Here is a 14,168-nt window from a genome sequence, read left to right as displayed (position 1 = left end):
GAAGATTGTCTCCCTGCATCGTCAAGGTCTTCTGCTCTGAGAAGCTGCGGAAGAAGCATGGGCCACAGCCTAAGTCTAAGGGAATTTTCACTTGCGTTCATCATACTTAAGATTTTCTGAGTCGTTGTTACAGTCTTGTGGTTTCTGCATCAGCAGCTTCTCTGTGTATTAGAGAAAGTATCTTTCTATAGATATAGATAGATAGATAGATATATAAATATATATATAAATATATATATATATATATATATATATATATATATATATATATATATATATATATGCCAAACTGCCTTACAGGGTTTTTTCTTTCTTTTTTTTTTTCAGTGTTGTATGTGTAGCAGGCACTTGAGTTTATATGAAGATGTTTGCTTCAGTCAAGGACAGAAGAAAAGAGTTTGTGAGGTGGAAAAGGGAGGATGAGAGGCCAGGAGAGAGGAGGCAACAGAACGTGAATTCGTGACCACCGGCCACCGCTAGCCAAGGATGTCCAGGTAGATGGGGGTGGCTTTCCCCAAAGCATGGAGGATTTTGTAGATTTCCTTGATGTTCAGCCGCTGCTGTGGTTCCCTCTGCCAGCACCCCAGCATGACATCATACACCTCTTTGGGGCAGACCCGGGGCCGTTCCAAAACGCGACCTTGGGTGATGCACTCAATTACCTGAAAAGGGGAAGAGAATGAGGAAGTCATGTCCAAAGCTCAGCACGGGCCCTGTGGCTCATGCCCAGCACAAGGCAGCAACTTCACCGGTGAGCTTCCATGCTGAGTCGGGGTCCCCGAAAATACAGGCTGAGGCTAGAATTTGCCTGAAGTTTCTCATGTGTCCTGTGCATGGGTTCTCAGGACGTCCCACTGCCTGGCAAGCTCCACTCCCTGTCACAGCCTCTGTGCACACGGCCACACTTACCTCTATACCACCACATCGGTGCCTCCCTAAGGGAGAGGCATCCTCCTTGCTCTTTGCACTAAACCATGTATTCTGTTTCTTTGCAAGTACTTAACACTAGGACTAACTGCCTGATTCACCATTGTCCAACTGGGTGTCCAGAGAAAGTCACTTAACCTCAGAGGATCTCAGCATCCTCCCCTGTAAGATAGGAATCAAATGTCTCCCTTGACCACCTCCTAGGACTGCTGTCACGACCAATGAGGCCAAGAAAAATGACTGTAAGACCCAATGTCCCACAGTGGAGGCCAGAGGGAGCAGCAGAAAGAAAACAAGTGTGTTGCATTTGGACCAACCCCAGTTGGCCCCTCAGGACCTCGTATGTAATTTGTGGTTCGTTCCGCTTCCTCAAAGGCACTTCTTTGCTGACACTGACTACGTGAATTTGCAAGGTTCCAGTTTCCAGTTCTAAACTTCTCCCTAATCTCCTACTGTGTAGCCCTGGGCAATTTACGTGCCCTAAACTAGTTTCCTCATTTGAAGATAGGTTGTGATGATAAAAATACGCAGAATCATTTCTAGTTGAATACATGAAAAATGGTATTAGCCCCCTTTACTACCATTGGTCTATATTGTAGTTGGGCAAGAGAAGAGACCTTTTCCCTCTTTGTATCTCCCTGTGCTGCCCCCAGCAGTGCCTTGTCTTGAGAGTTGCCTCATGTCACTGCCTCATGTCACTCTGACTCTGGACTCCAACGGGCACTGTGTCGGCACTTCCTTGGTCCTCATCCCCACAGTCTGCAAAAGCCTACTAGGCTCAATCCTTGGCCAGCCTGACAGATCTACAGCTACTCATGTTCCCTGTGTTTATTTGAGCCCTGTCTGTACCCTCCATTAATTTCACCTCCATGAAAAGGGCTCTAGCTCAGACTGCATAGCAGCTGCTGATGCTGAGACCAAAAGTACTGGGTGGTGTTCCCTCCCAAGTGCGTTGTCCAGGTTGTTGATTTCCATAGAGAAACTCATTATTATAGTGATTGCCAGAACGTGGCTGTTGGGGTGGGTGGGCTGGAGTAGGTGGCTGGGGTAAGAAGCCCCTTCAAGGCCAATCCCTCACCAAGTAGTGTTAGGAATGACCACAGAACATTGTTAGCGACCCTGAGACAGTGTAGGTATCTATGACAGATCTTCTGCTAAGACCCAGAGCCCCCTCTTTACTAGGGCCACCAAAATACACGGGAGCTGTCTCAGGGTTCACTTTGTGCTTGTGTGCATGCAAATGTGTGAGTGTGTGTACACACATGCATGTTTAGGTGTGTGTATGTTTACCGCTACCAGGAAAGCAACAATTTTTTAAAGCACCATAATAAGTGAGTTCTGATCTATACACTTTCATATTTTTTAAAGGGTGTTAAAATGTTTTGTCCTATTTTGGGAAATGTGGTCAGGACCCATTCAGTTTGCAAATGATGAGATGTTGCAGATTTGAAAAAAAATGCCTTCCTTTGAGTCTTTAACATTCACTTAATTAAACAGTCAGGGTATAAGAAAGCAAAGATGGAGTTCCCGTTGTGGCTCAGAGGGTTAAGAACCCAACATAGAGTCTGTGAGGATGCAGGTTCAATCCCTGGCCTCGCTCAGTGGATTAAGGATCTGGCTCTGCCGTGAGCTGCGGCACAGGATGCACATGTGGCACATCCAGCATTGCTGTGCCTGTGGCTGTGGTGTAGGCCAGCAGCTGCAACTCCAATTCAACCCCTAGCCTGAGAACTTTCATATGCTGCGGATGCAGCCTCAAAAAGAAAAAAAAAAAAAAAAAAAGAAAGCAAGCAAGCAAAAATGAACATAGCTGCCAAGAAGAAAGATACTTTCTGGAATATTCAGTTAGGATTCTAATATTTTAAAGTCCCTGTGTTCACATTTTCCCAGAAAACAGAAGACCATAGACATAGCGGCAATCTTTTAATCTTTCTATGGGTCTGCTGGGTTGGGAGATGGAGCCCTTGACTGTCTACACACTGGACTGAGTTCTCTGGGACAACACGAGGTCACTGAGATGCATCTTGCTTTGGACCAGGGCCCAAGCCTTCTCCTGGCTGAAGCTCTCACCTCTGAGACCTGACCAGTCTCCCCCTGGGCCCCAAGCAGCTCCTCTTCCTTTTTCCTGACTCTCAACAAGTGTTCCTGTGAAAAGTATTGAGTTAACATATGCTAATATGCTTAGAAAAATGCCTGGCATGAAATGTTAGCTACTATTAACATTTGGTGATGAGTATTTTTATTATTATTGTAAATCAAAGGTATAAAAATATGTAATGTGTATGTTATTACATTTACTATTATGATTCATCTTATTCTTGGAAGTCCACTCATAGCTCTATCAACAGCATGTAATTTGCCTTCCCAATTCCCCTGCCTGCACGTCTCTGGGCCTGGCATGCGGAAAGCCTTTGGGGACCCAGGTGATTTGGGCATACTAAGCAGTAGGTGTTTCCACAAGATGGCACAATTGAAAAACTCATAGTAGTTCCTTGTTTTCATTGTCTTAGCGAAACATTTGTGATTTTTAAGTGTAGCAGAGCAAACAGAACCGTGCCTCGCATCTCAATTTCGACAGCCGATTTCATGCTCTCTTGACAATCACAGAACATTTCCTACAGCCATAATTTCTTTTCATGCTAAGAAGGTCTCTCCTCCTGCTCAGCCTGACATTTGTTGTGTTGGCTCCAAACCGCACCTAAGGTTTTGCACACCACGTTTGAGTGCTGGCCTGAGATACCTCTCATCAGCCTTGTCCCAGGTCAGGGGTCACCTCTGCCCGCTTCTGTACCTCTGTGTTTGAGAGTTGGAACCATGGCTGCTTTCCGTAGGTGAAGATCTCCCAGAGGATCACCCCGAAGCTCCACACGTCACTCTCAGTAGTGAACTTCCGGTACATGATGCTTTCAGGAGGCATCCAGCGAATTGGGAGCATGGTGTGTCCTCCTACCTAGAAGCGTGGAGACAGAGGCACACAGAGGGCAGGATCAGTCCCAGCAGTCTGCACTCCTCATAGGCAGATGCACTCTCCCCACGTCCCACTCTACTATAACCTCAAGGGGGTGAAACTTTTGTCAGTGGAGACACTGACACCCAAGCCCTACAATATGTGAGGCAGCCAGGGTAGAGTTAGAGGTAACACCTAAGGGAAGGTAGGTTCCTTGGCAAGGAATGTAAAGAAAGATCCCAAGATGATTTGAAGTGGGACAGGAGGTCTCAGAACCGGGTACTACAATACAAGTCACCCTTGAGAGGCCATCCAGAGGGAAGTCACAGAATCACCGAGCCAGACTACCAAGGATCAGAGTTTGTGCAGACATTAGGTTAGACTCCTGGGCCAAAGAGGGTAAAGCACACAAAGGTCCAGGTGCATCTAATCTGCAGAAAGGCAACTTTAGCTTCTGTTTGACAATCCTGAATTTCTCACTGCAATTTAGAACTCAGTGTTTTGAGTAAAGAGGATATGGAATACTGCAATGCTAATAACTCAGGTGGACTCTCTAGAGACTTCACAACGGCTCTTAATAAGATCTCACAGGCCAGTAAGAAGAGTGTCTTAAAACAACCTAAAGAGGACATCAACCACTTGTGGGTCTGCAGCTCTGAGAGCCGAGGGCAGAGGAAGTGAACGGCATGCAGGGTACCATTTCCTGAGAAAAAAGATTAGGGAAATCCTCACAGCCCAGCAGGTTAGAGACATTATTAGCATAAATGGAAGCATGTTTTAGAATTCAGGAACTAACTGCATCATTCATAAATAGACCTTTAGAAAGTGGAACTTTTGGCTAATATATGAAACTTGTCAGAAAATGGTTTTCCACTGATTTTTTAAAAAGAGCTCTTTATAAACGTCCTGATGAACTATTAATCAAATGTTCTCATTTCTATGATGGGTCAGTTGGAGGAATTATAATAATAAGCATTTAAGAATAGTGACTTGTTAGCAGATGGGCACTCCTGCTTCTTAAAAAAGAGATCATACATGCCTCACTTGAAGTATTTTAGAAGATAAATGATAATATAGATTTGTAGAAATTATTTTCAACCAGGGATTTTATAATCAAGATAGCTCTGCATCCAGTGTAAAGACAAATGAAGATGTTTCCTTTAGATGAGCAAAGACTCAGAAAGTTTACAACGCACAGCTTTTCAGAAAAATAAAGACAAAAATTAATTGAGGATGTACTCCAAAAAACAGAAAAAAATAATCTAAAATGTACAATGACTTGGAACATAATAAACAGTACAAAGAAAATAAGCCACAAAAACACAAGTTAAATCTAAACAATGGTCACTAATGTGGTAGTAGAATGTAATGTAATTACTAATAAAGGATTTCTATAAAATAGACATAAAGTAAATAATATTAACTAGCAATGTTAATAGTACAATTAATAAAATGTTAATTGCTACTATTACCAATATTCAGAAAAGAAACTTACAGATAATTTCAACAATAAATACCCAGAAAAGTAGGTAGAGAAATAATTAAAAGCTGATAAAGACTTTGTCTTTTAGAAGGCAGAACAAGGGAGCTTACAGACAGTCATCAATTGTTGATTATAACAGGTTAAATTTAAATGTGTTTGCTAAAATCCGCAAGTAGGTCTAAAAGAACAGAAATAGTACATATAGCTTCCAAACCAGTTTTAGGAAAATAGAACCAAAAATCTCTAACCAATACTAAAAAGACCACAAAAAGGGGGAGGGGTAATGGTGAATAGCAAGCAAAAAATGAAAAAAAAGTTTAAATAATATTACTGTAGACAATAAGAACAAATGGGTTCTACTACCTCAAGTAAGAGAAAAATTACATTCAAAAATCGAGATGCACATTATCCAGAAAAGACATCCAGGAAAGGAAATATCAGAATATACTGAAAGATGAAAGAATTCAAAAATACAACAAAGTAAAAGAATTTGAGTATATAATATGTATAATATTTAATATATGTAATAATATAGTGCAATAGATAGTTGAATATATAATATATATTGAATATGTAATATTCAATATGAACAACCTATATTGAAAATATAATTAATATGCAGCACATTGAATATTATATATTCAATATATAGTGTATTAAAAATTGAATATACATAAGAAAAGAAATATACATTTCTAATATACATTAGAAAGTCAAGAACTAAATGGAGACAAAGTGGTTGACATTATATTTGAAGATGGTAAAATTTTCCATTATGAGAACAATGAAATTTTTTGCTCCAATCAGTATAGCAACACAAATGCATAAAAATAAAACATGTTATAAATAAAGGAAAATTAACAAAGTCACAATTACAGTGGAAAATTAAAACACTTATTTTGCAAAATGACATATCAAAAGACAACAAAAATGGAGATACATTTAAATTAGGAGTTTGGGATTACTATATACACACTACTATATATTAAATAGATAATCAACAAGGATCTACTATATGGCACATGGAACTCTACTCAACATTTTGTAATAACCTCTATGGGAAACGAATCTGAAAAGAATGGATATATGTATATGTACAACTGAATCACTTTGCTGTACACCTGAAACTAATATAACATTGCAAATCAACTATTCCTCAATAAAAAATAAAAATTAAAAAAAATTAAAAATACAAATAATGACTTTTAATTGATAAATATGAATGATGTATCTTCCGGCCTCCCTGAAAAGTTGTATATTATTTTTGATTATCTGAAAAGCATTTATAAAAATCAATCACATATTGTATGTCAAAGGAAATTCGAAATTCCAAGAGAAAAAACAAAGTAAACATAAGGTAATAAAAAAAAAAGAAGAAAAGAAATTCTTTCAAAAGAAGCCAAAAATTACCAATACCCTTTCCTGATTAAAAGCCCTGATTCATAAGTAAATAGAAATTCTTTTATTTAACATATCACAAAATATCATATTTACTGATAAAATATAAAAAGCATAGAAGGTATCCTCTATTGCTGATTTTATGGAACACTCTCTGGGTGGTCCTAGCCAATGAAATAAAGCAGGAATAAAAACAGGTAAAAATACTGAAAAGGAGGAATTGTTTGCACAGTTCAAGACAATTAGCTAAAAAGCAATTAGAACCATTACATGATTTAGTAAGCTACCTGGACATAAAATGAATATGAAAAAATCAGTGCACCAGTACCAATGATTTCAAAGTTCATTGGAAAATAAATTTGTTTGCACAATACAATAACAACAAAAATATTTAAAATTCCTAGGCACAGACCTTAGCAGAAAATTTATGTGATCTATATAAAGAAAAACATAAAAGAACAACTGAATATATGAAAAGATCTGCCTTTTCCTTGGATAGCAAGACTCATATCATAAGCCTCTCATTTTTCCCTAAAACTAGTCTAAAATTCAACACAATGTAAATAAACCCCTCAATGGAATGATGTATGGAAATTGACAAGATAATACCAAAATTCATCCAGAGGAGCAAATATTTGATAAAAAATAAGATATGTTTGCAATAGAACAGGGGATATTTGCTCTATCAGATAGCAAAACGGATTATCAAACTGCAGGGATGAACACAATGTGTTATTGATATAGGAATAGACAAATTTCATTTATCAATGGAACAAAATAGGGTCCAGAAGCAGACCCATGTAAATACTGGAGTTTAATATATGAAATGATAGGTTAGTAATCAGTGTTGGGACAATGAACTATTCATTTAAAAAGTACACTTAGATACCTACCTCACACCATATACAAAAATCATTTCCAGATGGATTAAAGAGCTAAACATAAAAAACAAAACAATAATAATATTAGAAGAAAACTTAGAAAAGTATTTGTATAACCTCAGGAGAGGAAGGCCTTCCTAAATAAGACACATGTTCAAGAAGCCGTAAGGGACAGAATTCAGAGATAACCACTCGTAAAAATTAAATAACTTTTGCATAGTAAAATACAAAATAAGCATAGTTAAAAGACAAATGACAGAGAAAATATTTACAATATATGTAACAAAGAATTAAAAATCCATATATTATAAAGTACTTTAAATTAGCTAAAAACAAGAAATCCAACAGAGAAATAAATTGAAGGTAAGAGGGAATGACTCACAAAAGAGCAACAAATGGCCACAAACATATGAAGAGATGTCAGTTAGAACAGGAAAGAGACACACTTTTGAGGACCACGTGGGGAAAAATGAAGAGACTGGTACCATCCAGTGCATGGGAGGCCATGAGGGATGAGTTCTTCATTGCTAAGGTTGGGGCAGTCTTTTCTGAGGGCAGCCTGGCAGAATCTGTCCACACTGAAGATGTTAAGTGCCTTTTCATCCAGCAATTTCACTTCTAGGAATCTTAGAAAAATACTGGCTCATGTGTGCAGAAATACTTGGCTGAAGATATTTTATTTCATTGTTTTTAAGGGCAGCAATTTGTTCATCATAAAATGTATATGCAGCAGTTAAAAGGAACATAGTAGAATTGCGTGTAGTAATATGGAAATATGTCTATGCTATATTAAATGAAAACACAAAATATTAAAAATATATATTAGTGTACTCATTTCTATAAAAGTGTGTGTGTATAAGCAAATATATTAAGAGGCAATAAAGTATAACTCTGTAAAGGCACAGTAAAAGATCCAGAAAAATAGCCATGAAACCAGTGGTTTCCTCTGGAGAGGAAAGTGAGAGTGAGAATTGGCCAAAGAGAAAATTCCATGTTTTACTATAGTATTTCTATGCTATTTGTGATTTTATCATGATCATGTACTACCTTTGAAAAATTTAAAACAGTAAAAGGAAAAAAATAAACATATGACTAAAGGAAAACCAGTGGACCTAATTTAAGTTCTAAATCAAAAAATTGTTTTTAAGAAACATTAGGTTTTTGATAGAATCGAGTAGAATGTCTTATTGTGCCCGGCTCTTTGAATAAAAAGAGAAAGAAATTAGGAATATAGGGACATTTCTCTTAATGAAAAATGGTAAATAACAGATTCCTCCAAATTGATGCTGGTTGTTTGCCACATTTGATGATTTTATATGCTCTCTAGAAGAGCTGTTCCAAATGAAGATTTCCAACTTTACAAAAAGAGAAATTTGAGTGTGCTAGTGTAAACTTTGATGAGCTTAACAGTTTGGGCAGAACACAGAAAAGGGTATTAATTGGCCATAGAAGTCCCACTGAGAAGAATTTTATCAAGATTTTCACTGGGCAGCACCAGCAGTGTAGGTGAAGTTTATATGGTATTCCTCCAGAAGTGGACTAAAATATTTCAATTGGCCTGTGCTATAACCAAAAAGGCAATAAACTGGAAGTCAGAAGCCCTGGGTTCTGATGTAACTTTTGACAAGCTCTTAATCTCTTTGAATTTCAAGTTCCTCATCTTCAACATAGGTGTTAAGCAAAGGCCATGTCCAAAGTGAGATGATGTACATAAAAATACTGAGCATCACTACATTCAAAAGCATACACATAAAAGGCAATGACTGTTCCCTGTGTGCAGTGAGCAGCAGAACAAATCTGATTTCCCAGAGCTGCCATATTTCCCATAGATCCACCTAGATTGTACTGACTTTCCTTCAGAGCTACCTCCTTTTCCCACATTGGAGCAATCCAGTCTGGGAAAGGTAGTGGTCAAATCCCTCCTTGGTTAAAAAAATACAAATATTGACAAATAGCCCCATGGTGAAAACTAGCCAGGCAAGCAGTGAGCTGAAATAATCTTAATAAGAATAATACTAATTAATGCACACTGAGTATCAGCCACTGGGTGTTCCACACCCCCACATTTAATCCTCTCTCTCTCATCCTGTGTGGTAGAACCCCCTATTATTCCCATCTCACATATGAGGATAAGGTAACTTGCCTAGGCACTGCCTGAGAAATACTAGCCAATGATCCAACCTCTCAATGAGGTGCATTAAGAATCTGAAGGCTGAGCCTTAGAACAGGAAACATAGAGAAATAAGGGGAAAATCCCAAGAATGATTCCAGAGGAAAAAAAAGTTCTTGGGGATCTTTGAGTTACACTACCGTGAGTAATACCTTCAGCCACCTCTATTATTGTGGATTCAGCTTGATCTTCCATTATAAAGTTCCCTTCCACCTAATGATGCCAGCAGCCACTGATGGTCATTGCCTAGATCTGTGATTTCATTAGTGGTTGCAAAAGGGTGACAGTCTAATTCCTGCATTCTCTCTGCATATATTAGCTGGAAATCTCCTATGATTGAAAACTTTTGTTTGTGAACTATTTGGTTATACTGAGAACAGTTTATACAGAAACTCCTTTTACTTACCAGTTCTCTGAATAATGAATTCCTTCACTAGCATCCTCCAAAGGTGACCAGTAAGAGGTTTCTTTTGTATTAGTTTGCCTTTGAGATGCATTATCAACTCTGTGTGTGTATGTGTGTGTGTGTGTGTGTGTGTGTGTGTGTGTGTGTGGTGTGTGTGAACACTTAATGTGTTCCAATCAACTATCACTGATCTTTTTGATGCTTAATGTTCCATCTTTCGCCAGTAGCAGCCTCTTCAAGTTAGTGCCTCTCACCAAACCCCAATGTCTTTGATAACATCCTTGCTTCCCTGACACTAAAAAAATACCCTACACTCATCTTGTCCACTTGTTTCCCTGGCCCTAGAATCAGTCATTTCTCCAAGGATCCCTGGGTGGACAATGGAATTTAGAGACTACACTATGGATACCAGGAATGCTTGTTACTACTGGGTTGGTCAGTATTTCTAGGTCCTTATAATGGAAATAACTAGGAAAAAATTTTAATCTTAAAATACATCATGAGTTCATACTGACTTTTCGGACTCAAAATTAGGATTATAGAACCTTTGCTTAACTGCTTGGATTTTATATCTCTGTTTTTTTCTTATGATGAAAAACTTGAGTCCTACATTAATAATCTTACTTATTTGCTCTATCCTAATATATATGTATATATATTTAAAATTTGGTTCAAATATCATTGTTAACAATGTGATTACTGAAGGCTATCTACAATCTTTGCAATTCTTCTTCATCCTTAGGCTAACCCTACTAGGAACATACCTAAAATATTGTTATATATTAAAGTGACATGAAATATTTTTCTGAGTAGTGAAGTCACTAACTTAATACACATGTTTATTTGTTTATTTTTGCTTTTGATTTTTAAGAATAGTTTTGCTTTTTTTAGTCCCATTTGGTGTAATGTTTTATAGTGATAAGAAGAAGATTACATGGTTTTAAAGTCAAACCAAAACACAAGGTACGTGAACCGTAAGCCTAGTTCCACTCTGTTCACTCTCCCCATCCTGATCTCCTGCTCCCTCAGAAGTAACCACTGCTTGCTTATTTTTAGTTTATTATTCTATGGTTTTTAACATAAGCAAATATGGATTGTATTCATTTTCCTCACTTCTTAGATAAAAGTAGCATAACATACCTGTTATATACTTTACTTTTTTCCACTGGGATTCTCTCATTCCTTGTATAGCTAGATAGTACTCCATGTGCATGACTGAAACACGGTTTATCCCATCAACCTACTATTGACAGGACTTGGGTTATTTCGCTTCTTTTGTTACTGTTGATAGGGACATGCACTTCTTAGGTACATCTCAGGCGATGCTCACTTCCCCTAAAGGGTTAGAGCCTAGAATTCCCAGTCAGTGTAATAGGCAGAAAGAGATGGCAGTGACCATGGAAGTGGTTTCAATCCAGGGTCCACATAACTATGGAGATACAAGGAGTCTTTCCAACAGGTGCCGAGGCAAGGACAGTTGTGAACCATCATGTAGATCCTCAACTCCCATATGGGTTTTTTTCTAACACTTAACTGAGAACCACCTGTGGCCCAATAATTTCCTTGCCCAATTGTGCATGCATATGCTCTCTCTCTGTCTCTCTCTCTCTCACACACACGCACACCCCTGCCACTCTCAATGGGAAAAACAAATCTCTCACTCCTGCTAAATCTCTGGAGAGAGAACCTACAGAGGACAAACCAATAAACTCTATGAAATATTGGTACAGGTAGTGAAAATGAATGTCTCCAGTGACTGGGAAATAAATTCTTTTGCAAGTAAGATTGTTTCCAATTCTTTTTGAACTGCTAAAGAGGGACAGACCTAAAAGAATTATCAGCTGAGAGAAGATTAAAAATAAATTTTGATGAGACCAATATGTGATTTTACACATATAATGAGATGATAGTTCAAAGAATTAAGTACAATTGCAGTCATCAAACTCTTTCCTCTCACATCCATTGGTTTATTGGGAATAATGTTTATCAGTTCTTATATTTATAAAAATGAAAACAGGGAGTTCCCATTGTGGCGCAGTGGTTAACAAATCCGACTAGGAACCATGAGGTTGCACGTTCGATCCCTGCCCTTGCTCAGTGGGTTAAGGATCCGGCATTGCCGTGAGCTGTGGTGTAGGTTGCAGACGCAGCTCGGATCCTGCGTTGCTGTGGCTCTGGCGTAGGCTGGCAGCTACAGCTCCGATTAGACCCCTAGCCTGGGAACCTCCATATGCCGTGGGAGCGGCCCAAGAAATGGCAAAAAGACAAAAAAAAAAAAAAAAAAGAAAGAAAACAGGAATAGAATTGATCCTGAAGCTTCCTTATTTAGCAATAAATAATATTCATCAATGAATACTGACTAATCGAAAAATACGAGATGCATTTCCAAAAATACTATACATCCTATCTTTCATATTCATTGGAAGTTGTGGTATGTGTACATTATTTTGACTACTGTTTGTGTATTACTAATAATTGTAATGATAACTCTAAAGTCCCTTAATGTCTAGAAACTTATGGTCACTGGGCATTAAAAATTAAATTTGTCTTCATACATATTTTTGTCACACTAAATTATGACAAAAAGGCCAGTAAAAGGCTTTCATGCATAAAAATAGAATGCATAAGGATAAAATCTGTTAGGGAAACTGGAATGAAAATATAAATTCAAGAAGAATAAGGAACCAAACAAAATGGAGTGTTTAAGTACTTGTTCACGTATTTAATAGATGATAGATCAGATTTCTCTGGTGTTTAAATTTCATTAGATGCATTAAAGGAGCAGTGTATTGTTTTTAGGCCACTCCTGCAGCATGTGGAAGTTCCTGGGCTAGGGACAGAACCTGTGTCACAGCAGTGGCCGAAGCTGCAGCAGCAACAACGCTAGATCCTTAACCTGCAGCACCTCAAGAGAACTCCAGAAATGTATTTTTTTTTTAATGTCAACATTTACAATGTTGTGGAAATGGCATATTTAAAAGTCTGTTGAAGGAGTTCCTACTGTGTCACATCTGGTTAAGGATCTGGTGTTGTCTCTGAGGTGACTTGGGTCACTGAAGAGGAGTGGGTTCAATCCCCTGCCCAGCACAGTGGTTTAAAGGATCCAGTGTTGCCACAAGTGCAGCATAGGTCACAGCCTTGGCTTGGATTCAGTCCCCAGGCTGGGAATTTCCATATGCTGTGGGTACAGTTGAAAAAGAAAAAAAAAAAAAAGTGTATTTGAGATTTTAGATGGCAACTTAAAATGTGCAAAGGGGCATACACGGTTTTTCAAAATTCTTTTAGGGGCATTAAAGTTTGGAGATTATGGTATAGAGACTGAGCATGGAAAGGGCAGATTCTCTCTGGCTCAGTTCCATATTCCCCAAGGCTGGATCCACCCATTCTCAGGCCTGCAGCTGGATGGATACTGGAGAGAACTGAACCAAGGAAATTAAGAACGGCAGCCTCACTTGCAGCCTCTGTGCCTGCCTGAAGCCCTCCAACCCCATGTGTTCCATTCAAGCCTTCACAAGGGCCAGGAGTAAGTGGGATTGATGGTGTGGAAGGCCAAGAGGCTGCAGGGGGTGCCAGGTCCCAGTTCGTGCTGAGGAAGAGTGTTTCTGGCAGCAGGTGAACCTCCCACCTCCCCATCTCTCCACAGCCCTCCCTTCTCTTTGCAGCCTGTCTTTCCTGAACAAGGAATTGTCTTGCTTATTTCCACAGGGTGATGCCCCGCCCCCCACTCTGGGTTCAAGAGAAAATCAGCTGGGCTGTAGAAGGCACTCAGGTCTCTGCTTCTAATTAGGCAGAAAAGGAGGCAGCTCCTTCAATGGACTTATGAAAGCCTACTTCTCTCACCGAAGTTTGAAACCTCTATCCTCAGAGAACTCTGACAAGGTATAAAGGACACAAAGTGACCCATATATTCCAGATAAAGAAACCAGGACCCATCAAAAGTGAGCAAACACGGACTC

At 38.7% G+C, this 14,168-nt stretch overlaps 1 protein-coding gene across 14 annotated transcripts in view; it reads right to left on the bottom strand.

The window, feature by feature from the left end:
• Nucleotides 1-302: 302 nt before the first annotated feature.
• NTRK3 (neurotrophic receptor tyrosine kinase 3) overlaps nt 303-14,168 on the bottom strand; it is a 383,256-nt gene continuing 369,390 nt past the window's right edge. For 7 of the 14 annotated variants that reach the window (XM_085010554.1, XM_085010518.1, XM_085010526.1 and 4 more), the window contains exons 17-19: nt 7,649-7,690; nt 3,719-3,877; nt 303-662 (exon numbers count right to left, since the gene is read on the bottom strand). In XM_085010554.1, coding sequence (XP_084866680.1) covers nt 477-662; nt 3,719-3,877; nt 7,649-7,690 — 387 coding nt within the window. In that variant the 3' untranslated portion in view covers nt 303-476. 14 annotated transcript variants of the gene reach the window in all.

The sequence above is a fragment of the Sus scrofa genome, chromosome 1, assembly GCF_054392235.1.
Source record: "Sus scrofa isolate SSC_HxYL_T2T_F1_AM1 chromosome 1, Sscrofa_HxYL_maternal_Yorkshire_Landrace_v2.0, whole genome shotgun sequence".
NCBI lineage: Eukaryota > Metazoa > Chordata > Mammalia > Artiodactyla > Suidae > Sus > Sus scrofa.
Note: the sequence above shows the minus strand (reverse complement) of the source record. Positions and strands in the feature narration are given on the sequence as shown.